The sequence below is a fragment of the Marmota flaviventris genome, chromosome 5 (genome assembly GCF_047511675.1).
Source record: "Marmota flaviventris isolate mMarFla1 chromosome 5, mMarFla1.hap1, whole genome shotgun sequence".
NCBI classification, from domain to species: Eukaryota; Metazoa; Chordata; class Mammalia; order Rodentia; family Sciuridae; genus Marmota; species Marmota flaviventris.
The window spans coordinates 129,816,018-129,842,316 of NC_092502.1; the positions used below are offsets into that span (position 1 = coordinate 129,816,018).

Consider the following 26,299-nt stretch of genomic DNA (forward strand, 5'->3'; position numbering starts at 1 on the left):
ACTAGACTTTAGCAGTTGTAAATAATTTAAGCTCATGTATGCTGCTGCCCTATTGTGTCACCCTGGCAAAACACCAACCTTGGAGGAACCCAACAGTGCTGTAAAGCATGTTTTCTGTAGGTTTGTACTATTGTAAATTCATGATCACCATCTTCAGTTAGGTTCTCAGCACTGCCAATCATCTGTTTTTAATTTCTGTTTAAGTGCTTCATATCCTTTCCACTCTTAACAACCCCTTCATCCTCTGATTACTTCTGCCTGAGCTAACCCTGCATCATCTATTGAACATGTCATTCCAATGAAGAAAAGAGATTCGGCCCTGGTATTTCTCTCAAACTATAATTCTATGCCTACTTCATAGACTTCTCATCTCATTTTCTCCATTCCCTTGTCTCTTACTTGATCTTCAAATCCACTATGCCTCTCCACTATATACAGTGAGCAGCACTATTGTCATCAGCAACCTCTACATCACTAAATTCAGTAAACAATTCTTTTTTTATATATTTTAGTTACTGATGGACCTTTATTTATTTGCTTATGTAGCACTGAGAATTGAACCCAGGGCTTCGCACATGCTAGGCCAAGTGATCTACCACTGAGGCACAACCCCAGCCCCAGGAAACAATTTAGCTTGTCTTCTGGCAGTGCTGACACAAAAATTGAAAATCTCTAATTATCTAAGACATAATAACTTGCTTTCTATTTTATTATTTTCCTCCTCAATTCTTTTGTGGGCTTCTATTGACCTAATCTGTAAGTATTGGTGTTTCTCAAAGCTCAGTACTAACCACTCTCTTTTTCTCATATTACAATGTTCTAGGACTGTTCATCCTCTCCTGTAGCTGCAGTTAGTACCTATCAGCCAGTAACCTATAGATTTGTTTGTATCTCTTGATTCCAGACTTTTAACTAACTTACCATTTCCACCAGGTAGACTTAGAAAACTGAAGTCATGCTATCCCTGAATTTATTCCTCCCTCTCAATGGTGGCCCTGCAACCTTTCCACTTACTCCAATCAGAAACCCTGGCATTATATTGTACTCCTACATCTCTCCCTCAAGTTCCAGGTTCAATAATCCCCAAGAAGAGAGTGGAGTTCCTAAATATTTCTTGGAGCTGTGCTCTCTTTCCTTACTGCCTAGGTACTAAGTTCTATTTTCTCTCCTGATGCTTTTTCAAAAGCTTTCTAGTGATTTTGCCATATTGCTCTTGCATCCTACAATCTATTCTCTTAAGCAGTTACAAGATCTTTCAGAAGTGCAAGTAGGATCACAAAATCCTTCTTTAGTAGAATTTCTATTCAAGAAGTTTTTAGACATTGAAGGAGGAAATGGTGGGGATGGAATAGAACTAAGCACTGTATAGTGCCATTCGACATTTTATACTTCACAGAAGACAGATCAATTTGCATATCAGTCTTTTAGAAATGAAGGTGAATTTAGGAAGTTAGATGTCTTCCCATCAGTCGGTTTTGCCACTTGCTTAAAGTCCTTGCAATAAACAAGTATACTTCAATAAAGCTGTTTTAAAACAAAAATCTGGGCCAGAAAGAGACGTGCTCTTTTCCTAATAGTCCACAACTCAAATCCATAATGATCTGGCCCCTGCCCACTAAACACACTCCAGGCTTCTCTCCCCTTTAGACCTCTCTCCGCCCTAATGCTGCTTAAAGGAGCTTGCTTTCAGCCATACTATTTAAAGGCAAACATAGTATGTTCTCGGTAAATTCTTGTTAATGGTAATTAGTAAATATAGTTGGAAGACATTTTCTGATGCTTTATGAGGAAGAGGCCAAGTTTTGTAAGTTTTTTTTTTTTTAATCAGCTTTACTGAGGGATATAATTGTTGTTTAGGTTATTTACATAAGGATCACTCCGCTGCCACCACCCTGGTGGTTGGTCAGTGGTTGGCTGCACCGCTACAAGGCTGTTGCTTACCAACATAAGTACAAGCAGCTCCCCTTCCGAGTCACGTATCGGAAGTGAAGGCCGAAGGCGCGCAGACCAGATATCCGTCTGAGAAACCCCACCCTCTCCCGCGCTTCCTGCCCCTCCCTTTGCAGGTAGCGAGCCGGGGTGTGGCCCGGGACTTGGGGCGGGACTTCCGGTTTTTCTTGTTCCGGAGACGTATAGCTGCTTCCCCGGCGCCGAGGTTGGAACCGCTGTAGTTTCCCCTTGTTCCTAGTTGTCGCCGTTGGCGCTGCCGCCCATCTCCCGTTGCGGGGATTTAACCACAAAACTTATCAGCCAAAACCCTCTTCTGTGGCCCAAGGCCTCTGCAACTGATTGTTTTCCTTCATCAAGAATTTTTTTAAATTCAAGAAGTGTTCCTGAAGAAGCAGTCGTGGGCAGGCGCGGACGCTGTGCGGTTCAAGCTTTTTGACAAATTAAAACTCAAAGAGACCTCCTTCCCACAACTTGCAGCTCAGAACTGCTGTGTGAGTGTGTCGTTTGTGGTTGTTTGAATGAGGCTTTTTCGGTAACTAGATACCATGTTTTGATAAGTGAGTTGCCCAGTGATGTCAAGAACAGATTAGTTTGTGTTTTTTCTGTCATTAAATTCTGACGTAATATGCTGGGTGTGAGAACGCAAACAGTAATTAGATAGTGGAAATGAAGGTTGGAGCCAGATTATGGTTCTTGTGATATGTCAGGGACTTTGAGCACTACATTGTTTCTTGTGTATGCTTGATTATTTAAGCCTTAAAAAAAGGCAGTTATAGCCAGGCGCGGTGGTTTATACTTGTAATCCGGAGGATGGGGCAAGAGGATCCCAAGTTCTAAGCCAGCCTCAGCAATTTAGTGAGACCCTGCCTCAGAATAAAAAAGTAAAAAGGACTGGGAATGCAGTTCAGTGGTAAAGCACCACTGAGTTAAATTTCCGGTACCAAAGATAATTAAAAGTAATTATGCATCAGTAAAGCTATTTTTTTAAATATTTATTTTTTAGTTATGGGTTGACACAGTGTCTTTATTTTACTTAATGTGGTGCTGAGGATCCAACCCAGTGCCTCACACATGCTAGGCACGTGCTCTACCTCTGAGCCACAACCCCAGCTATTTTTTTTTTTTTTTTACCTTGGCCAATAATGGAAACCGTTTTATGCAATTTGGAATAAGAAAATAAGCACCACTTTTTTTCTTGAAACATCAGGGAGACATATCTGAGGGATGTGTGTGTGTATGTGTGAGATAGAAACATTACCATTTGTTGCCATTTAACAGGTATGTAAACAAGGGATGTTAAGCAGTTAGTATGGCCTAACTTGTAGAAAGCTCCCTAAGACAGCAATATTAGAGATGGAATAAAGAGGGAAAAAAACAGGGAAAAGGTCCTAGACTGCTGCAGAAGTTACGGAGAAAGTTGATTTAAAAAAAAAAAAAAGTGCGGGTGTAAAGAAAGACAAGTTCAAGAGAGAGAATCAACAGGACTTGTTACAGGGGCATGTAAGAATTCAAATACATGTTGTTAATCTACTTTTAAGTGCCATTAACTGAAACTGCAAACTTGAGGGGAGCAAGAATTTTTAAATGTGATTATTTATTCTTTAATCATTCACTGAATATTTATTGTACCATTGTTATTTGCCTAATACTGTTTTAGGTGTCAGAGATAGAATTGTGAATGTGATAGGAAAGGTCCTTGCCTCTTTGAGTTTGTACCCTAATGGGAAAGTGCAAAACAGTCACTTTTGATAGTAATAAACTCTATGAAGAAAAAATATGAAGTAGGATAGGAGGTGATTGGGAGCAACTTTAACTTAGTTGGTCAAGTTAGGCCTTTTTGGGAGTGACATTTATGTTGAGACCTTAAGGATGACAAAGAACTAATGATGTGATGAACCACGGAAAAGTCAGAAAGACCAGTACAAAGATTCTGAGATAGGAAAGAAATTATTTAAAGAATGTTAAAAAGACCAATATGACTAAATGTCCTGAACAAGGGGAAGGGAGTTAGGAGATAACATTTGGAGACAGAGAAAGAGGACAAGATTGTGTGGCCTTTTGTAGGCTACGCCTAGGAGTTTGAATTTTATTCCAACTGAGAGTGGAACGTATTGGTGAATTTTAAGCCAGCAAATGATAGATCTGATTTTTATTTCAAAAGATTGCTTTGACTACTGAATTTAGACTGGACTTAAGGGAAGAGATAAGAGTGAAAGTGAAATTAGGGAATATTATAGAAATCTGCTTATTTATTTATTTATTTTTATGTGGTGCTGAGGATCGAACCCAGTGCCTCACACATACTAGGCAAGTGCTCTACCACTGAGCCTAGAAGTCTGCTTTGGGTAGGAATGATTAAGCTCCATTTTAGTCATATTGAATTTGATTTATCTGTAGGACACATGGAGAGCAACCTACCAGGATAGCACGCAGCTAGCTGAAAGTTCTGGAGGAAGATCAGAAGTTCTCTAGAGAACTAAAATAAATAGAATTGTGTGATTTCCTCAAAAGAGACCATATAGCTAAATACTTATGTTCAGACATAGTCCACACAAGATTATGGGCTATATCACATGCAATTTAAATGAGGTGAGGTTTAAAAAGTCAGGGTGAAGCTTAAAAGTAACATAAGTATAGTAAGAAGAGATGAAATGGGGACTAAGGTCAGGGTTGAAGCATCCTTGATTTAGGGAATAAAGGAAAAAAAAAGGATTAAAAAGAGCAATAGTTGTAGAGAGAAACTCTTTACTTCTCTCACATCCCAAACTGGGGTGTGAGGTGATGGTAGTAGCGAAAGGGAAAATTTAGTGCAAAGGAAGGTTTAACAGCATTTTCACAGATTAATCAGATCTCTAGTAGGATAAAGACTGAAGTCATTGGGTATTAAGAAGACAGTGGTGACTATTGTGAAACATTCTCAATAGAGAGGGAGAGGAGAAAGCTGAATTGTAATGAATCCAAGATTGATAAGAGAGAAAGTGGGCAATAAGAGTTTTACTACACTTGAGAAGTTTATGGATAGGAAATAGGGATAAAACAGGAAGGTCTTATTTATGGAAAGTTATTTTTTCTGAAAGGTGAAACTTGATCACTGGAGAAATCAAGGGGATAATATGGAAGGGGAAGCAGGATGTATTATTAGAAAAGGAATAAAAATATTTCATAAGATTTATTGATCTCTTACAAGGCAACTTTTACCGTGCTAGACACCGTCATGTGTATTTTCTCATTTAATCCTCATAATCCTATTACTACCCATTTTACAAATGAAACAATCTGGGACTATAAACTAGTAAATGTGGAGTATCAATGAAACCTAGTTCTCTAATTGCCCTTCCATTATACCTATATGAAGAACACAAGTGAAGATAATCATTTCGAGGTAAGAAATCAAATTCAGGAAATGAGGATGAATGTAAGACACTAAGAGTTTAATTAGCTGATTCACTAGTGTCGTGGAACTACTTTTTTAACTCCAGGCTAGGGACAAGAATCCAGGTAGTTGAATTTCTTTTTCAGTGGTTTAGGCCTAATAGTTCCTTGTGACTCAGCTTCTCAGTCCCATGTACCTCAGATGATTCCCTGCATTCCTATTGCAACAGTGTAATTTGCTTGTTATTTGAAATTATATCCTGAGCATATATGTAGTTTACAAAAATTAAACCTCAGGAAAAGTAAAACTACAAAAACTGATAAAGACAGTTTTAACATTTGTGAGCTATCTTCTCCATCTAGGTTATGTGCCTATGGAGTGAAGTCCTAGGAGCTAATCAAGGCATTTTGTTAATTATGTTAATTTTAGATCATTGAAAGTGTTTGTAGAAAGATCACTTTCCTTCCAGCAAAAGTAAATGCAGTGGCAGTGTTTTTCTTATGTTCTTAGAAAATGCATCTATTTACTTTGGTGGAACTTTTGTACATTAAGAGAACTATCTGCTATTGTGGTTTCCATTTCCTTCAGTCTCGCCTTGAAAGGACTTCTTACCCTGTTGTAATGGCAGCCGAAGTGCAAATGGTACTTTATGAAGATGATTCAGTGCAGGTCCAATATGTTGATGGTTCCAAATTACAGCTTTCTCCCTGTGGCTCTGAATTTTTATTTGAAAAGTCACCTCCTGTTTCAGCACACCCTTTAGAACAACCAGAAAGAATTCGTCAAAGGACACACTTTGTTATTAGCACTTACCGAGTAAGTAATGTCATAAAACTACTATTTTTAATACTAAAATATTGTTGAAGTGGGCTAGAATATGGAAGGTAATTAGTATTCTGGATTACTGTCATTCTAAACTGATTTTCAAATCTTTTTATATTTTTAAAGATTAAATCTGACATTTCTTTTTATAGGAGCAACTACAGCGAGCCCTAGATTTTCGAAACTCTTCAGCTTCTTGCCTTTTTTTATCTGAAAGCATCATACCTTCTGAAAGAAAAAAGGTAATTTTTCTTCAAACCTCATTAAAAAAAATTTGTAGAACAGAATACCTTTATTTTATTTGTTTATTTTTGTGTGGTGCTGAGGATTGAACCCAGTGCCTCATGCATGCTAGGCTAGCACTCTACCACTGAGCCACAGCCCCAGTCCCTCAAACCTCATTTTTATAAATAAAGATTTGAGAATAGGTAATTTGAAACTGGTAGTTTAATGTTCAGTTTTTTGTTTGTTTGTTTGTTTGTTTCCTCCCTAGGACACTTGGGAGTAGAAACAAGCTATAAAATGCAAAGGGCCTAATCTGTAGGAATATGTAATTACATGTGTAAAAATTTTATTCTTTTGCTTATATTTGAGTTTATATTTTGAGGAATAATAATAATAATCACCATCATTTATTAAAGGTATACTATATGTGCCAAGAACTAGGAATAATATTCTAAGTGGCAGAGTTAGGATTTGAACCTTCTCTAACTCCGAAGACTGTATTTACTGTATTTTTTTTTTTGTACTGGGGATTGAACCAAGGGCCCTGGGCATGATAGGCATAAGCAAGGGCTCTACCATTGACCCATAACCCCAAACTATCTTTCTGCAACCTGTTTATGCTTTTATGATGCTTACTGCCTACTGAATAATTGTATTATTTTGTATTGTGGCAAAGGAGTGGTAAAAAGGTATAAGCTTTAACTTAGTCTAGAGGGTTTTGTTTCCCCATTGTCCTTTTTTTTCAGTGCTGGAGATGTAACCTAGGCTTCCCTCATGCTAAGCAAGCATTCTACCACTGAGTTACATCCCTGGCCCCTCATTGTATCTTTTGAGTAATTTTATTCATTGAAATTATGTAGCTTGCCACTGATTCTGCAATAGAATAATTAGATAGTCTAATTCTAAAAAAAAAGTTCCTGACCATTCTTACAAACCAGGTTTGCCATAAAAAAATTACTGCCTTTATTTTAGCATTGTAACGTAGATGCACTATAATTCAAGAGTCTTTTTTGACAATAGGTTTTTTAAAATTAAGTTTTTATATACATGGAAGCCGAAATGTCAAATTAATTAAACATTTAATTAAGATAGTATGCGCCACCTCTGTTTATATGTTAGATGAAAAAACACAACAGGCACTGTTATTTGTTATAAGTCTCTTTCCTATTTGTCAGGATCAAATTAGTTAAAATTTTTTAAATTACTCTTTAAGCCACTGGGAATTTATTTTAGTTTATGGTATGCCATGTATCATCTGGCAGATACTTTATATATTATCTTATTTTTTAAGTCCATGTGATAACCTTCTAAGACACCATTTCCCCAAAAGCTATTTAGTAATTTAGTATTCCAGTACCATTTATTAAGTAAGCCTGTCTTTTCCCCTTTGATAATATATAAAAGCATACATTATCACTTGTAACAATTTAAGATATGAATGAGTCTGTTTTTGTATTTTCTGAATTGTTCTGGAAGTGACTTTTGTGCTAGTTCCATACCAGTTAAGCTCTGATTGCTTTTATTGTAAAATAGCACAGTGTAGGGCTGGGGTAGTAGCTCAGCATGCCACGCGTCTGGGGGCCTGGGTTCAATCCTCAGCACCACATTAAAAAAATAAATAAACAAAGGTATTGTGTCCAACTACAACTAAAAAATAAATATATTTTTTAAAATATGGCACAGTGTAGGTTCCTTCCTCATTTATATTATTTTTCAGAGTAGACTTTTAGGGTGGGAGATATGCCAATCTACTTATCTCTAATTCAGTGTACATTTTAAACCTAAATTTTTGGGGGGAAGACAGCCAGCATCTCATTGGGGGGGGGGTTCTTCTGCCCAGAGGAGTCCAAGCCACTCTAAATCTTAATATCTCAAATAATTAACAAATAATAAAACACACACACTCAGAAATATATTTACAAAAGCGAAGCCTCTGGTAGATCTAGTCCACATTGGTTCTTGAACTAGACAAAGACAAAATGGCTGTGGTGGTTTATTTAAGGGGGTACATCAAAGGCAGGGGTAAGGTTTCAAGGGTAGAGTCTTGTTTTGTGATGTCTTGCAGTCAGCATGTTGATTGACATCTTGGCAGGTCACACCCATCTCAGGTGCTATGTGGGATCTTAGGTAGAGCTTGAGAGAGAAGTCCTCCTGTACCAGGTGGTCAGTCCCTATGGGGAGTGCCCCAAGGAGTTCCCAGTGCCAGACTTATTCCCTCAGGAGGCTACTATGCGCAACATAGTCCATGCACAGTCCACAGAATATTTGTGACACTAAATATGTTTAACACTAAATACAATCAAGGTACTTTTTTTTCTTCTTTCCTTTCATTTTGTGTGTATTTTCTACCTCTTTTACTAAAAGAGAGAATGTTAACTATCACATATTCTCTAGACAGCTATATATTAGGCTCTCCATTTTTTCAGTCTAAGTAATAAAAATACAAACAAGCATTAAGAGCTTTCTCAATAACTTTTGATATTTAAATATCAAAAGTTGGGCTGAGATTGTGGCTCAGTGGCAGAACGCTTGCCTCACGTGTGTGAGGCACTGGGTTTAATCCTTAGCACCACAGAAAAATAAATAAACAAAACAAAGATACTTTGTCTGTGTATAACTAAGAAAAAGTTTTTCAAAAAGTATTGAAAAATATGACTGTTAACAGAAATTACTCACCATGCCCTTTCTTTTAATGCAGTGCATCTTCATTGACATCTCTGAAGTCAGATGGCCCCGTCTCGATCCAGATGATAGCATGATATGTACAGAGAGTGGCACTGTGAAGATAACATCTTTAGATGGTCATGCATACCTTTGCCTGCCCAAATCTCAGCATGAATTTACAGTGCATTTTTTGTGTAAAGTTAGTCAAAAGCCAGATTCATCTGTAGTATTTTCAGAAAAAAATAATCAAGCCCCAAAAGGTGGACTAGTTGAAAAAAACAGCAAAATCTGTACATATGGGGCTTTATCAGGACAAAGACTGAAGAATAAAGAAAATGAGCTTTATTGCCAGGTCTTAAAATCCAAAGAAACTTTAGGGAAGATGAACTGTATAAATGGAAGTGAAGAAAGGGGAGAGCTGCCTTTTCCTGATACAAATCACACATATGTATACACATGGGTAAAGCAGTGCTGGTCTGTCGCCTCCTGTCCAGAGGAATGGAGATACCCTTTGTCTTTAGCACTTCATTTTCAAAATAAAGTTAGCAACATGTCTAAAACTGCAGATATCACGAGTAGAATTTTAACTTCTGACGTTTCAGAGGAAAGAAGAAAAGAGGTTTCTGTTCTTCCCAGGACCCTGTTACTTAGCTGTTCTGCCCCACACCTGCACAGGTAATGGAAGAATGGTTTATTTGTCATAAAGCTTTTATGAGAATTAGTCTTTACATAAGCATAATTTTCTTCCTAAATTATCTGGGAGTACTTACAAGGAAAGTTAATTTAATTGACACAAATCTGCATTTGTTTATTTATTTGTTTGTTTGTTTGGGAGTACTGGGGATTGAACTCAGGGGCACTCGACCACTGAGCCACATCCCCAGCCGTATTTTTTTTTTTTAATTTTTATTGTTGGTTGTTCAAAACATTACATAGTTCTTGATATATCATATTTCACACTTTGATTCAAGTGGGTTATGAACTCCCAGCCGTATTTTGTATTTTACTTGGAGACAAGGTCACACTGAGTTGCTTAGCACCTCGCTGTTGCTAGGGCTGGTTTTGAACTTTGGATCTTTTGCCTCAGCCTCCTGAGCTGCTGGGATTACAGGCATGTGCCACCACGCCCAGCCACAAATCTTTGCTTTTAATAGATGGTAAATAATTTTCTTAGCAAAGGTGTTATATCTAATTCTTATTCTATGTCCATGCATTGAATGTTTTGGGGAGGCTTACTCTACACTGGATACTTTGGTAAGCACAGTGACCGGGGAAATGACTTAAGACCCAGCCACTACTTTCTAGCAACATAGAGTTTAGTGAAGGTTACTATCCCTAAAAGAATTAATTTGGGGGCTGGGACTGTAGCTCAGTGGTACAGCACTTACCTAGCATGTGTGCGGCACTGGGTTTGATCCTTAGCACCACATAAAAATGAAACAAATACAATAAAGGAATGCTGTCCATCTACAACGATTAAAAAAAAATCTTTTTAAAAATTAATTAGATGTGGTAAGTGATGGGACAGGAATCTGTCCAGGGATCTTAGAGTAAGCTAATATGAACAGCTTAAATGCCAGGCACTGTTGTACTTTACCTAATTAATCCTCAAAGTACTCCCATGAGGTAAGTACTAGTACCATCCCCTTATTGTAGAGGAACTTGAGACCCAGAAATGTTAAATAACTTGAGTAAAGCCACATAGATAGTACTTATAGAATTGAAATTTGATTCCAGGTAGTCTATATAAGTACTCATTTGTTATTTAAAACAAAATAAGGGAGTGACTCAGTCATGATTATCTTGTTAAAATTGGAAAATCCAGGATTATGTTTCAAAAGAGATTTTATGCTTTTTTAATTACTTACCACTGACTTTAGGTTGAAAACCATTATCCTTTTCCTTAACCATTATCCTTAATCTTAATTGGTCTTCCGTGATCTAGTCTCTTCCTGTATCTGTAATCCTCAGCTTTTTCACTATCTTACCCTTGTTTTCTGTACTCTTACTAAACTGAACTTTTGCAATCTCTAGAATGTTCACTCAAGTTCTCTTTTACCACTACACTTGTTCTTTTCTCTGTCAGGAGCATTTCCCTGAACTGGCTGACTTTGGCTCATTTTCCATGTCTCAGCGTAAACCTCACTTCTTTAAGGTAGTTGTGCAAAAGATCTTAGACAAGCTAGGTCATTGTACAAGCCCATAGCATTCAGTGATTCCCCTTTATACTCAACAATTACTATTTAACATTCCTGCCCAGGTGGAATCTCCACTGAGGGCAGGAACCATATCTGCTTTTTTTGAGTTCTTAGGTCCTAAGAGTATAATGCCTGTCCCACCATAAACATTTTAGGAAATCTTTGTTTGAATTCAGGCTAAATTTTAAAGATTAGTAAAACTGTTGATTTATATATAATTGTGCTGAGATCTAATACTGATACAATTGAAAATAATGGAAAAAAAGATTGGTTTTTAAACTTCATTAATATACTTTCATATTTTATTTTACTTTGATCTAATGAGTTAAGCGAGAAATTAATGTTGTTACAGTGGCACTATTTTGCTGACTTTTAAGACAATTATTTGGAGTAACCAGAATTAAATAGACTATATTTTACCCTCTACAGGTGGAATTTTTGTGATTCACTTGCACAGAGAGAGTCTGGTAAAGAATATTCCTATCCTGAACTAGTGAAAATGGTTTGGTATAAGGGTGTCACATATAGGTAAGGAACCTGTGTTGGAGTTAGAACTATTTATTTACAGTATCATAGATGGGATGGGACTATCTTTGCAGATAGACTTGCAAGAGGACACCGTTTTGCTGGGCAGACTGTACTCCTGTGTTTCATCTTGCATTTTTATAAGTCTCAGAACTAATGTCATTGGTGCACATGGGTCTTGTGACCCACTCACAAAAACCATGTTTACAAGATGTTTGCAGCAATTCCAAAGCCATTCAGGAGTCAATTTTGTTAGTGAATGTCATATTCATATCAGTTATTTAGGATACTCCTTCTAAGCATCAGAAAACATAGTTGTCTGAATTAGCCATATCACAAGGTTACCTATTGAACATGGAATTACAGAAGATGATAGCAAATTAAAGATTCAAAGCAAACATTCACTGAGTAACTGCTCTGTACCAGCACTAGTGCATGATATCCTACCCAGTGATTCCCCTTTCTACTCAACAATTACTACTTAACCTCTCTGATGATTTACAGTATTACTGTTAGCCAGATGGAGAGTTTGACTTCCATGAATAATGTTGGAAGAGCAGAGGTAAATAATTTTTTTTGGTGAGCATGGGCTCTCCATTTCTTACGTAAAGATCCACCCACTTCGGACAACATATTTTTCATATATGTTCCAATAAAATTAACTTTTAACTTCAGTTTTTAAATAGTATATGACCAATACTTTGCTTGTACCTGGCTGCTCTGGGTATAACTGGTCATCTATAAGGGACAGCTTCCTGCACAGTTGGTATATTTCAACCATCAGGTATTGGTTATGCTAGTTCTTTACTAAAGTTTATTTTCAGGTTCTGGAAGTGTCGTATAGAACTTCTATGCAGTAGACATAGCTTGGTGACTGTTTATGTACCAGCCTCAATGACTGGCATTGGGGATGCTGTGAGAATGAGACAAGATACCTGAATTCCAGAAACTCTGAGTTTAGTTGTTGAAGTAAATACATAAACAACTTCTGTGTGTTCTATTTATCTTTTGCAAAAAAGTTGATTTATATGGTTGGGTTCAGAATATAAAATGATCCACTTCTCTATAAAAGCAAAAAAGTACTTCTTTGCTTACTCCCTTTTTTGATGATTCCTTTCAGATATGTTTTAATCTCAATTAGAAAAACAATTATTATTTCTCTTCCTTAGGCTTACTCATAAAAATGTGAACTCAATAGAGATTTATCCTGGAGATGGATCTGTTTTCAAATCAGAGGGAGCCTATTTGGGGAACTATTTTACATATTATCCTAGTCCAGAAGGATCAGAAGAGGTAAGCAAACTATGAGAGAGTTTTGGTATAAATCAGAATATATATATAGAAACGTTTTTATATAACACTGCTTCCAACTCTTCATTCTGGAAAATTAATATAATCTTACTGTCAGCATTGGCACCTGGTTAGTTATAACCACCTTATTTTTATTATATTCTAATCTACTATTCTTCAATACCTTAAGCAATTTGTGTTTAAATCAGAAGCTAAATTTCCTGTTATATAATTTTATCAATAGAAAATGCTGAAATCGGTAACTTTAAGTCAGTATACTATGGTGAATGAATAAATTTGTACATTATAAAGCAGATTTCCCACCCACTATGTAATTGTTTAAGACCTCTTAATTCATCTTTACATACAACTAGATGGTTGAATAATATTGTTCTGTTTTTGAAAACACTGAAACATAACATGTTTACTGACCATATAAATAATAATGTGGGTATTTGTTGATGAGTTTTAAATTGTTTCCTGCCAATCTGACAGTTGATGTCCACCTTATTATAGCAATTACCATAATATCACATTATTTTCTTTTATAGGTAGGAATAGAATAAAATGCTTTGCCCCAGAGTGGAGTATTTAAGTAATAAAATCATCAGAGTCAGTAGGGAGATGTTTTTTAACTATGGAAAATTTCAAACGTGTACAAAAGTAGAGAGACAAATATAATGAATTCTTATGTTACCATTATCCAACTTGTTCATCTATACTTCCCACTATCTGCCCCAAATTCCCTATTTTATTTTTTAAGTAAACCCCAAAAATCATTTCATTCGTAAATGTTTCAGTATATATTTGAGCAGCTCCTCTACAGAGGTCTGTTTCTAGGAGAGTGTTCATTCATTCAATAAACATCAACACTTACCCTTTGGTAGGCACACTGGTAAGCGCACTGGTTAAGATGAAAGAGTTCTTGCCCTCAACAGTTCTTAATCTAGTAGAGAGACAAATGAGGAAATGAGATGAACTTGTGAACTAATAATGCATATGTATATGTAAGTACGTGAGTGTGTTGTGTCCAATCAAGTCAACAGGCAAATAAGTTGAGTATGCATAGTCTTACTGCTGACTGCTGTATGTTAGGGGATGTGCAATATTGCAAGATAAATGTAGAACGTCTTCATGGAGTTTCAGTTTTACTCAAAGCTGTCAGGGGGAGAGTGATGATTTTTTTTTAATGAGGCAAATATAATGTTCTTTAGAAGCATGAGCTTTTGGGATAAAAACATCCTATTTCCAAACAAGATTTTCATTTGTGGTGGACTGCTTTGGGCTTTATTCTCAGAGCTCTATTCAACACATCCATTCTTCTCTAACTGCTTTGATGAAAAGCTTTAAAAACAATTGACTCTTTTGGGGGGATAAAATTGTTTTGCTTCTTGCTTTAATACATACTCCAAAATAAATTCCAGGTAAATTAAAAAGAGCTAAATGTAAGAAAGCAAGCCCTAGGAAACACTAGCAGGTCTAAGAAAGAGAAAATGCAGAAGGAATAACAAAATAATAATTGTTTTTTCCTTTTAATTTTAAGATCCTGCAGGGCTGGGCTGGACATGTGGCACAGTGGTACAGTTCTTGCCTCCCATTCATGATGCCCTGGGTTCAATCCACAGCACCATCCCCGCCAAAAAAAAAAAAAAAAACTGTGTAAATAATATTGTCTTCCACCAACTATAGCAATAGGTCTTCCATTAATAAAATTTAACATAATGATATATTCATCCAATTAAAATAGTTATTTTTAAAACCTATATATATATAGCCTTTTCTCTTCAGGTAAAAGAGTGGCTTATGAGATAAAGTTTCTGCTAATATGTAGGAAAATTAGTTTTGTTACATTGGTTTATGTATAGCCAAGATTTAAATTGGACAGTAAGTTATAGGCTATTAGAATATATTGAGTGGTGCTATGGTTTAGATAGTAGGTTACCCCTAAAAGCTCATATGTGAGATAATACAAGAACATTCAGAGGTGAAATGATTGGGTTATGAGAGCCATAACCCAATCAGTGAATTAATCCCCTAATGGGGATTACCTGAGTGGTAACTGAGGCAGGTAGGGTATGGCTGGAGGAGGTGTACATTAGGGGTGTGTCTTTGGGGTAAACATTTTATATCTGGCAAGTGGAGTCTCTCTCTGCTTCCTGATCAACTTGTAAGCTGCTTCCCTCCACCACTCTTTCACCATGATGTTCAGCCTCACCTAGAGCCCCAAGGAATGGAGCCAGCTATCTATGGACTAAGACCTCTGAAACCAAAAATAAACTTCTCCTCCTGAATATTTTTCTTGTCAGGTTTTTTTGATCACAGCAGCAAAAAAAAAAAAAAAACTGACTAAAAAGAGTGGATATGTGGAATTCTATACTTTAAAAAAATTGGACAATGGAAAGGCATCATAGAAAACCTTTGAAATATACAGCTATTATAGTGTTAGACTATTAAAATAACTGCTGCCTTATTACTGTGTAAAAACATTTTCAATAAAAAGGTAATAAAGGCAAATAATAATAATAATCATTATTGGTATGAAGATTGAGCTCAGGGGCACTTAAACACTGAGCCATATCCTCAGCCCTTTTTTATATTTTATTTAGAGACAGGGTCTCCCTGAGTTGCTTAAGAGCCTCACTAAGTTGTTGAGACTGGTTTTGAACTTGTGATCCTTTTGCCTCAGCCTCCTGAGCCACTGAGATTACAGACATGTACCACCATGCCTGCCTGGCAAAATATGTTATTAATGAGATTTTTCATTTTAAACTAATTTTCAGAGAGAAGAGAAAACTTACTCAGTAAATAACCTTCCTCCAGATAGACCAGGAAATCCGTTCTCTGTGTGTTCTCTGATTAAACAGGCCACCAGGTAATTTCTTCACATTCTGTTGAACCAAGTGTTGTACATCTGTAACCTTGATACATTTTCCTTTGGTTAAAGATGAGAATAATTGGCAGGTAAAATAAAAGTATATGTCTTTGGTAAAATGTGTTAACTTTTCTATTCTCATAATTTATTTAATTTTTTATTTTTGTAAAGATGGACACAATATCTTTATTTATTTATTTTTATGTGGTGCTAAGGATTGAACCCTGTCCCTCACACATGTGAGGCAAGCACTCTACCACTGGGCTACAGCCCCAGCCCTTATTCTCATAATTTATAAAATAAGGTAATCTATATCATTAAAAGAATACTTCTGGCTTTAAAACTACAGGGAAACATTCATATATGGTGACCAAGTGATTAGAGGAAATAAGCGCCTTTACTGTAGGTCAGTGTGGCATCATTATTATTCTTCAAATCAAGTTGGGCTTTTTATGATACAGTTGAAAAACTTCCTAGTTCTTTGTTATCCTCAAATTAATAGAGATTTATGAGAGTATATTACAGATGAAGTACACTTATTTTTAACATTAATTTGTGACACCCAGAATAATGAAAATGAATTATTGAATTAAATCATTTATTTTTATAAATTTACATCTATAAGCAATTTTGAAAATAGATTTAAAGGAGCAGAATTTGTAATTTGTTATCCCAGAAATAGCTGACTCACTTACCCACCATTTTTAGATTATGCTAAACCTTTCAGACCTATAAATCTATCACCTCTTAAAAAGGAACACCTTTTAATTCTCTCCATGGAGTCATTTTATTGATAAAAATTGAAGGAATAGCCTTAACTAGGAAAGATCAGTATAGAGGAAAACAACAGTAGTTACTTTCTAGGGGATTAAGGATTTCTAGAAGAAAAGAATTCAAAACCTGTTTCAGTGGAAATGACTTGCTTGTCATCTAAAATGTTACATGGCATTGTGGATGGGTTACTAGAATGGGAAGATGTCATTATTTGCAAATGTTTAAGGAATTTTTTTCATGTTCACAGAATTCTCCAACATTGTGCCAAGACGAGACTTTCTTTAAGTCATAACTATTGCATATGCTGCTGGAAAATGGTATATTAAAGTTATTTCAAAATCAAGATTTTAAAAAATTGTTTTATTATTTATATCATACTTCTAAGATCAAACTGTTTTCAAACAAGTTGTGAGAGAAATTTCTTTTAACATTAATATTGGTTTATTCAATATTATTCAAAAAATACCCACCTAATTGACAAACACTGAAAAATCAAACTTTTAATTATTTGTGTTTGGGGGATGGTGGAGGCGCTGGGGATTGAACCTAGGGCCTTGAGCATGCTAAGCATGCACTCTGTCTCTGAGCCAAGCCCCTAGCCAGTTTGTTTTTGCTATTAATGGAGGGAAAGGGACTGGGAATTGATTGTATTTGAAACATAGTATAAATCATGTGGTGTGTATTTTACATTTATTATACTGTAAAAATAAATTATTTAATTCTGATTTGGAGGAAATGATTCTCAGACATTTCTTTTTTTATCCATACTCACTGAATTGTAAACCTCTATGTTGCCATATTTCCTAATTTTTGTCTATTTTTTATGTAGAGGAAAACAATAGTTTTACAAAGATGTTAAAACTTAATCTACTTCTGAAATAAGACTATTTTGGGTATCCTCTTCTGGAAAAGTTAAAACATACTTAAGAATTCTACAGTATTAAACTTCTGAATCAGAATGAGAAATTGCCTCAGAGTTCATTAATGTTAATTTAAATCTTGTTAATGGATAACTTTAATTTCCTGCTTTTTAAATTTACTTGGTTTTAGAAATCTGGAATAGATGATAGCAATATATTGCCTTTGCTTTTGCAAGAATCATTCATACCCAACATGGGAAGATTTCTTGCCTACTCTGATGACAAAGTACATGCTATCTTTGTAGATGGCATTACTGTAACCCTAAATTGGAATTTCAGCTCTTCTGTTGAAAAAAGACAGGTAAGTATCCTTCAGATTGAAATCTACATGTTTTGTTTTGTTTTTGTTTTCGTACTGGGGATTGAACCCAGAGGTGCTTTACCAATGAGCCATATCCCCAACCCCTTTTATTTTTCATTTTGAGACAGGGTCTAACTAAGTTGTTTAGGGCCTCACTACATTGCTGAAGCTGCCTGCCCTCAAATGTGTGATCCTCTGGCCTCAGCCTCCTACGTTACTAGGATTACAGGAATGTGCCACTGTGCCCAGCTGAAATCTACTTTTTTGTGTAGAGTTAAGATTTACTGAAGCATCTTTAACTGACATAAAAATTGAACATATTTATGGGGCACTGTGTGATGTTTTGATACATGTATTTATTGTATAATGTTCAGATCAGGATAAACATATTTCCTTAGACGTTTATTATTTCTTTGTGGTGAAAACATTCAAAATTCTATCTTCTTGCTTTTTTTTGAAATATACATTATCCTTAGCTATAGTTTCTTATCTATAATTTGGAAGATAATTTTTATTGTTGTTTACCCATGGAATATAGAACAAAGAAAACAAAATCACATTATCTCAAATTTTTTAGGTATCAAATCTGTCAAGAGACTACTGATTTCATAGCAAGCCAGAACAGTGTGGCAAAATTAGTCATTTTTATAAAGATAACACATTATAGCACAAGGGATTAGTATTTTTATTCTCTTAATAATTATGTGAGTGGTGACTGATACCCATTGTTGTGTAAAATATAATGTTTAAATTGTCAAAATAAAATTTTCATGATTCAATCTACTTATTTTCTTAAACTGATAATGAAGTTAGAAGAGGTTGTTTATGTTTTTGTTTTCAGTTTTAGAGTGATAAAATTTACCTTTCCTCCTTGCTTTTTAAGGTGAATCAAGGTCTCAAGTTAGGTTGGTGTAAGTTAACTTTTCCTGATGGACAAGATGAGTTAATTGAAATTGAACACCCTGGACCATATGAAAGGTACTGAAAAAGCAATTTTAAAAATTATTTTTGGCTGGGAATGTGGTAAAGACTTGCCTAGTACTCATGAGACCCGGGGTTTGCTCCCTGGCACTGAAAAAAAAAATATTTTCATGTTTTAAGTGACAGAAAGGAAGCATATAAACATTATTTAAATGTTCTATACATTTTTAGTTTTTCCATATGGATAATGTGAATGAAGTAATTTCATCAGGCTTCAGTGTTCAGCTCTGCTGCTTTAATTACACTTTCTTGTATTTAAGTTATTTTTTAAAAATATATAACAGACATAATTGACTTGCTATGGTGATTGAACTATGGTCAACTGTGCTAACCAATTCTGATCTCCTAACCAATATGAAATAAGGTTTGCAATCATGATTAACAAAAAGTATGTATATTCTATAAAGTAAAATTTAAACTAGCTGATAATGATTCTTAAAATTGGGAAGATTCTTGAAATCAGTTTTTATGAATATACTTTTTGAGTTTTTGTGATTTGTTATTAGTTATGGTAATTCTACTTGTGGTAGTCTTGACATTTTAGCAATTTTACTTGACAATGTTAACAAAAGAACTGCTTTTTTACCTCTTGAATTCATTTTCTATTGGACTTTATTAAACTCAATATTTGTTTTGTATATTCAGTTATAATTATGTGTGTGTTCATGTACATATGTACATATTAATGGTGTTTTCTGGTTTAAATTTAGTAAGCAAATGCTCACATAGTCTTATGTGTAGATATATTTTCATGATAAAATTTAAGGAAACTCAATTTACTTTGAAAAACCAAAAGGAAAATTTGAATACTTGAATTTGAGCTTTAAGTGAAATTCAAATATTACCTTCATTTTGACTTAAATGTATCTTTGTTATGACTGTGAATAAATCAATTTTTTTATGTAAAATAGAAAAGGCTTGCCTTTTTTGTCTAATGAGGAAGATTTACAAAATTAATTTTTTATTTGTCCTTTTTTCCAAATTGTTTTAATGATTTTTCCATTTTTTGTATACTTGTGTAGAACACATAAAAGTTCATTTTCAAGTATTTATTTTAATGTGTTCATTTCTAGATATGTGACAACAGTAACATCATGGTGCAGAAGACTTACCCAGATTAGTCCAAGAGAGATGCTCACACATCCTTCAGCTTTTATTCCTGAAGAAAATTGGTATTTATATTTCTTTTAATCTGTCTAGAAGAGCCAACTAATATATAGAAGTTAAAGTATCAAGTAGTAACCCCTGAAACTGTTTTCTCAAGAAAACTTATTAGTTTTAAATATATTTAACTCCTATAATGCTTTTGATACTTTAAACTTGAAAATTATTTCAAATCAGATATCTTAATTTATTATATTTCATCATATTTCATCTGAGGAACAGAAAACTTTGCATTGAAAATTTCAAAATGAAAGGCTTTTACATATGATAACTTCAAAAGTTCATGGAAGATGTAAAGGGGATTAGTATTAATGGGAATAAATTGTTGACTAACAAGCTTTCAGCAAAAGTTGATTTTTAAATAATTTCTGTCATATTAATTACTTGCCCCAAATTAATTAGCAAATAACAAATCAAGTATTTCAGTCCCTTCTATGTGCCTTTCAGTTTGCAGAGGACTAGGACCAGGCTGTAAAGGAATATTTAGAAAAAATAAGATATTGTAGGGAGCAAGCAAGGGCAGAGGCAAAAAGAATCTTTTGGCCTATGGAGATAGTGAGAAGATAGTTTTTATGAAGCAGATGCTTTCTGCTAGGGTATAGGATGGATTTTTATGGATCAATGGATCTTGTTGTAAATAGAGTTCAAATTTGAAGTAAATACAAGTTCCTAAACTGGAAAACGACAGGAAGAAGTCATTCAGCAGATTCATATCAGTGAGAGTATAATCTGAATATACTGGAAAAGGATACCAGAAACAATTTAGGAACCTAAGTTACTTTTTGGAACAAATCAAATCAAATCAGTAGGTATTATTTGAAAATCTCAGGTATGTAAGGATTTACCTTTCCAGATGCATCCTTCAGCTAATGCTGAAAAGTTGCTTGAGTAATTAATAAAAAACAGTTTAGGGGCTGGGGTTGTGGCTCAGTGGTAGAGTGCTCGCCAAGCACATGTGAGGTCCTGGGTTTGATCCTCAGCAATACATAAAAATAAATAAATAAAATAAAGGTATTGTGTCCAACTATAACTAAAAAATAAATATTAAAAAAGTTTAGAAGAAAGGGAAATTATCCATGGCTATAAAAGTGATCACTTCACCATAGCTGGCATTTGTAAAATGCAGACTTCTTATATAAAAGCTAAAAAAGAATAGCTGTCAAGAAATACTATAAAGTGAAAGTGCACATTGTTTATGGAAGCTATGGGTGGAAGGATGGAAGAAGCAGCAGAGAGATAAGATAAAGGAATTGAGGAGTAGCTCTATCCCCTTGCAAAGGATAAGACATTTCCACTGTGATTTGTTTTCTTGTCAGAGTTGGCTGAAGGAAAAAGAGATTATATAATGAACAGCTACCTAAATCATATTTCAGTTTTTTCTGCTTCACCATTATTAGCTTATTAATTGGACATTTTAATATGGATGTTAGTCAAAAAAGAGTGCAGAATATATTTCATAAGAAGTTAGTTAATCATGTGAGCAATAGAATTAAAGATTGTTATGGTTGCCTATGCCAGAAAAAAATTTTGTATTATGCTAAAGGTGATTTGCAATGATGATAAGTCTGCAGGCTTTGGAGTAAGTTATATCCAAGTTCTTTTCCACAGATGCTTAAAATGACCAAAGATCTCTCTCATTTACATCCATAAACTAGTATACAAGGAAAAGAAAAGATTGCAAGCTGGCAAGAAGGTACATATGACCCATTGTAGTAAAGCCAATAAAGCCACATTCCCTTTTTTAGTACTGGGAATCCAGAGATACTTTACTGCTGAGCCACATCCCCAGCCCTTGGTTTTTTTTTTTTTTTTTTTTGAGACAGGGTCTTGCTAAGTTGCTAAGGATGGCCTCAAACTTGTGATCCTCCTGCTGCAGCTTCCCAAGTTGCTGGATGTTATGGTTTAAATTAGGTGTTCAGCAAAAGCTCCTGTATGAATCAATGAAAGAAAGTTTAGAGGTAAAATGATTGGGTTATGGGAATATTAACCTAATCAATTCATTAATCCCCTGACAAGGGATTGAGTGGTGACTGTAGGGAGGTGGGGTGTGACTGGAGGTGGGTCATTGGGAGTGTGCCTTTGGGGTATATATTTTGAGAGCTGAGCTTAGTCTCTGTCTCTGCTTATTGGTGGCCATATCCTGACTTGTTTTCCTCTACCACATCCTTCTGCCATGATGTTTTCTTCACCTCAGTCCTGAGGAATGGAGCTGGCTATCTGTGGACTGAAACCTCTGAAACCATGAGCCCCCAAATAAACTGTACTCCTCTAATTGTTTTTATCAGGTCTTTTGGTCACAGCAGCGAAAAAGCTGACTAAAAAACTGGGATTATAGGTGTGTGCCGCTGCACCCAGCTAAAATACCCTTTTCAAGTAACTTGAATAAAAACATGTTTTTAGACTAATGTCCTCACTAATTTTTTATAGAAAGTCAAGTTTACATCATTTGTAATTATGTGCTACTGCTCACATATCATTCTAGCTTCATAAGGTAAAAGAACACACATGTATGGGGTTCTGCTAGTTTTATACATTCAAACCTATACCTCATACTCATTGTCTTATTTTTCATACATGGTAAGAGCTAAATGAAATAAGTTAATAGTCTATTCCAGAAGAAATTTAATTTAAAGAGTTATGTTTTAATGTCTAATTTAACTGTGTAAAAACTTGGGACCTCCCAAACCATCTAATTTTAATTAAGAGTTCTCTATAAATGAGGCCTTTCTAAAATTAATCATTAAACCAATGAAAAGTACAGAAAAATTTTAAAAGATCTTTTTTTTCTGAGAGACAATCTAGGTAGGAAGATCAAAAAGTTAAATATTCAAGAGAAGACATTACAATTAAGTATATGATTAACATAAATGCTGTAAAAATTCAGTGAGAGGTCACATCTTTCCTAGAAGAGATGGGATTTAATAGGTTATTAAAGTTCAGGTATACTTTAGAGAGAAAGAGTAGAAGGTATTCCGGGTTAGTACGAAGAATTAGTAGGAAAACCTGTAACCTTAAAATATCTGTACTTGATTACAAAATCTTTGGAGACTTATTCATTGTCCTTTAAAAGCATTCAGTAAATATTAGCTAAGTCAACTTGCTGCTAAGTAAAGCTAATATAAAGAGAATTCTTAACTTTTTTGGAAAAAAAAGTCAAGTATGCTTATTGAAATTTCATAAATAAAAAAGAATCAGCATGCCAGGTATGGTGGTGTACATGCATAATTCCAGTGACTCTGGAGACTGAGACAGGAGGATTGCAAGGTCAAAGCTAGCCTCAGTGATTTAGCAAGGCCCTAAGCAACTTAGACCGTCTCAAAACAAAAAGAGGGGCTTAGGATGTGACTCAGCGGTTAAGTGCTCCTGGGTTCAATACCTGGTACCAAAAAAAAAAAAAAAAAAAAAATCAGCATGAACTTACTTTTTTTCTGTTTTTTTGCACAGGTCTGTTGCTTCTGAACTTGAAAAGATACAGAAGTTTAACTGTATCCTTTAAAAAGAATGTACTGTCCTGCTGGGCATGGTGGTGCATGCCTGTAATCCCAGCTGTTTGGGAGGCTGAGGCAAGAGAATCTTGAGTTCAAAGCCAGCCCCAACAAAAGCCAGGTGCTAAGCAACTCAGTGAGACCCTGTCTCTAAATAAAATACAAAATAGGGCTGGGATATGGCTCAGTGGCCAAGTGCCCCCGAGTTAATCCCCGATATCTACCCCCACCCCCAAAAAAGAATGTACTGTACTGCAGAATTAATCCCCTTCAATTCTAGGCTTAATTCATGGATATAATTTGTGAAATATTAATCCATACTTTATATATTGTAGAGCTTTATTGAGTCAGCAAATATTTAAGATGTTTTTTTATTTATGGAAGGTACATCATGTTAACACTTTTCTTTGGATTTAAATTGAACAAGGAACAGTGAACTAGGGTAAAGGTGTTCTTTGGGGACTTTATCACTTATATTATTCTAAATTACTAAAATTATTAAGTACCTACTTCTGACTTCTTTTATGAAACCTTTCATTCTGTACATTCTCACCCCACTTATTTAAACTTGTTTTCTCTCGTGGTTTTTGAATGTTACTGAAATAATAAAGTAGTTCTGGAACAGAGGAAAGGCTTTTTTTACTTTAGATTTCTTTTACTTAGAAAATAAAAGACACTACACAGATTGCTTATAATCCTGTCATTGCTATTCTTGTTCCATTTTTATAACACTTAAGAACATGAAATGTTACTGATTTTCATTCATTTCCTCCTTATCACCAAGCCTCAATACAAACACACATGTAAATATTCCCCCTCCTTTATAATGTGTTTCATCATGTATAAGGGGTAGTTCTAATTTCTGAAGTCCCTACTTTATTATGAATCCAAGTAATCTTATTGAGAAATAATATTTTGATATGAAAGCCAGGCTTTCTAAAAAGAAAATATTTATGTAATTTTTAAAATGTGGGAAAAAGCTCCTTAATTAAGTAACTCAGTGCTACTGGAGAATAGTGGTATCCTAAACCAGATTTCTAACAAGAAAAATGAACAGTCTTCTGATTATTATAAACCAAGATCTTCAGAAACCTTGCTAGAAGAATTTAATGAAAAGAAAGTATCAGTAGCATTGGAAAAAACTTCCAAAATTCTTCAGGATATTGATTGTCTTTTATCAAACTCTAAAAAGTGAAAAATGGAATTATTATTAAATCTTGAGGATGTTGTTTCAAATGACTGGTACAAAATTATTAGTAAGCCAAGAAATTGCATGTATTACTTCTACATGACTATGAGAATTGACAATTAACTTTGGTTGTATTTTACCTAACTTGCAAAATTTTTAAATATACAATAAATTTTATTAATAAAGAACTATTTTGAACTTTCATTTAATGTCAGATTTATGAAACTTTTGTAAAATTGTGAATTTTTTGCTGTTTTTAATCTTGTGTCATATTCACTATTTTTTGTATCCAGTAACTGCTATTTAGTTTCTACTCCAAAAGAACTATTAAAAGATAACTAAATCTAAACAAAACAAAACAACAAACAAGTAAGCCTAGGCAATATTGCAAGCTAAGGATCAAGTACTTCAGCCAAGACTGTTTTATTTAAACTGTCTCATGAATTGGATTTCATTTCTTTTGAACATACAGAAAGATTTATGCTGCAAAATGTGTGGAATTAACAGAAATGTCCTCACCAAAAGTGCTTATTGTAGCCTTGCCTATGGAAAGAACAAAAACTCAAACATCTAAAAAGAATGTAAGATTATACTACCAGACAACCAGAAATGTTCTAATTTTCTATTTAAAAAGATCAGGCTGGGGCTGGGAATATAGCTCAGTTGGTAAAATGCTTGCATCGCATGCACAAGGCCCTGAGTTCAATTCAAAAATAAAATAATAGCACCACAAAAATAAATAATCAGACTCCTCACATCTAAAGTTAAGATAAAGCAACAAAGGAAAACAATGAAGAAAAAAGTATTACTAGATTTGTAGTGATCATGTCAATGAGTTGAAGGGACACAGGTTCTCTTTTTAGCTCCTCACTCTGGGCTTCTTCACATTTTAGGTATTAGCAAAAATATTTCTTCTAAGAAGCCTCCCTAACTACTTGACAGGTTATCTTTTCTCAACTCTAATATCCACCCTGTTTACTTCCTGTAAGTGCCTACCACAATCTGCCCAGCTTGTTTGCTTCATTATGGCCAATATCCACTACTAGAATATCCTCCATAAAGTAATTTTGTAGCCTTGTTACCATAGGGCGTGGCACACACAGCACTCAGTATATGTTGTGTAAATGGATCAGTGTCTTTAGGTAGTAAATTGACTAGAGAGAGACAGAAAACCAACAATTTGTTCTGCTTTGGTTCACAGGAGGTCATCTATGTTGTCCCTCAGCTCCAGAAACCCAAGACTATTATGAAACAACTGTATTCAGACAGAAAGTGTGCCCTTAACATGGCTAAAAGCACTCAAATTGTAGACACTGACAAACAATGAAAAGTTCTGTGGTTGAGAAACTGAGATTCTGTGGACAGCCTAGGAATTTGCTTGAGATTAAACATTCCTTCATCTGTTATTTATTCCACTGCTGCCCTTCCTTTCCATTTGACACTTGTTTTGAGAAACGATAAGAAAGTTGAAAAAATATCCCTCTGTAAGAGGCGTTTTCTTTGGGGCTGGTCCTTTTTCTAAGGTAGATATTTCCGTGATGAAGGCAATACCCAAAACTGCGAAGC

At 34.9% G+C, this 26,299-nt stretch overlaps 1 protein-coding gene across 7 annotated transcripts; it reads left to right on the forward strand.

The window, feature by feature from the left end:
* The first annotated feature begins 2,131 nt into the window (after positions 1 to 2,131).
* On the forward strand, positions 2,132 to 26,123 carry C5H5orf34 (chromosome 5 C5orf34 homolog). 7 transcript variants are annotated; one of them, XM_027954395.2, is made up of 13 exons: positions 2,132 to 2,441; positions 5,912 to 6,139; positions 6,298 to 6,387; positions 9,069 to 9,709; positions 11,662 to 11,760; positions 12,927 to 13,050; positions 15,828 to 15,919; positions 16,941 to 17,010; positions 17,744 to 17,914; positions 18,798 to 18,892; positions 19,969 to 20,067; positions 23,504 to 23,544; positions 24,546 to 24,921. In XM_027954395.2, the coding sequence occupies exons 2-13, from the start codon at positions 5,945 to 5,947 to the stop codon at positions 24,737 to 24,739; spliced, it is 1,911 nt and encodes a 636-aa protein (XP_027810196.1). In that variant the 5' UTR covers positions 2,132 to 2,441; positions 5,912 to 5,944; the 3' UTR covers positions 24,740 to 24,921. The 7 variants fall into 7 exon arrangements, 5 of the variants coding, with proteins under 5 accessions (XP_027810196.1, XP_071468713.1, XP_071468714.1 ...); XR_011707632.1 differs by lacking the exon at positions 2,132 to 2,441 and adding an exon at positions 21,883 to 22,017 and having other exon boundaries at positions 2,466 to 6,139; positions 24,546 to 24,561; XM_071612612.1 differs by lacking the exon at positions 2,132 to 2,441 and adding an exon at positions 2,466 to 5,332.
* The last annotated feature ends 176 nt before the right edge of the window (positions 26,124 to 26,299 follow it).

Bases quoted from the DNA above. Each gene is read 5' to 3' on its own strand.
- C5H5orf34 (XM_027954394.3), top strand. From the start codon at position 5,837: ATGCATCTATTTACTTTGGTGGAACTTTTGTACATTAAGAGAACTATC. The intron at 6,388-9,068 runs GTAATTTTTCTT...CTTTTAATGCAG, and splicing joins TACCTTCTGAAAGAAAAAAG to TGCATCTTCATTGACATCTC. The intron at 17,011-17,743 runs GTATATTAAAGT...ACTTGGTTTTAG, and splicing joins GCATATGCTGCTGGAAAATG to AAATCTGGAATAGATGATAG.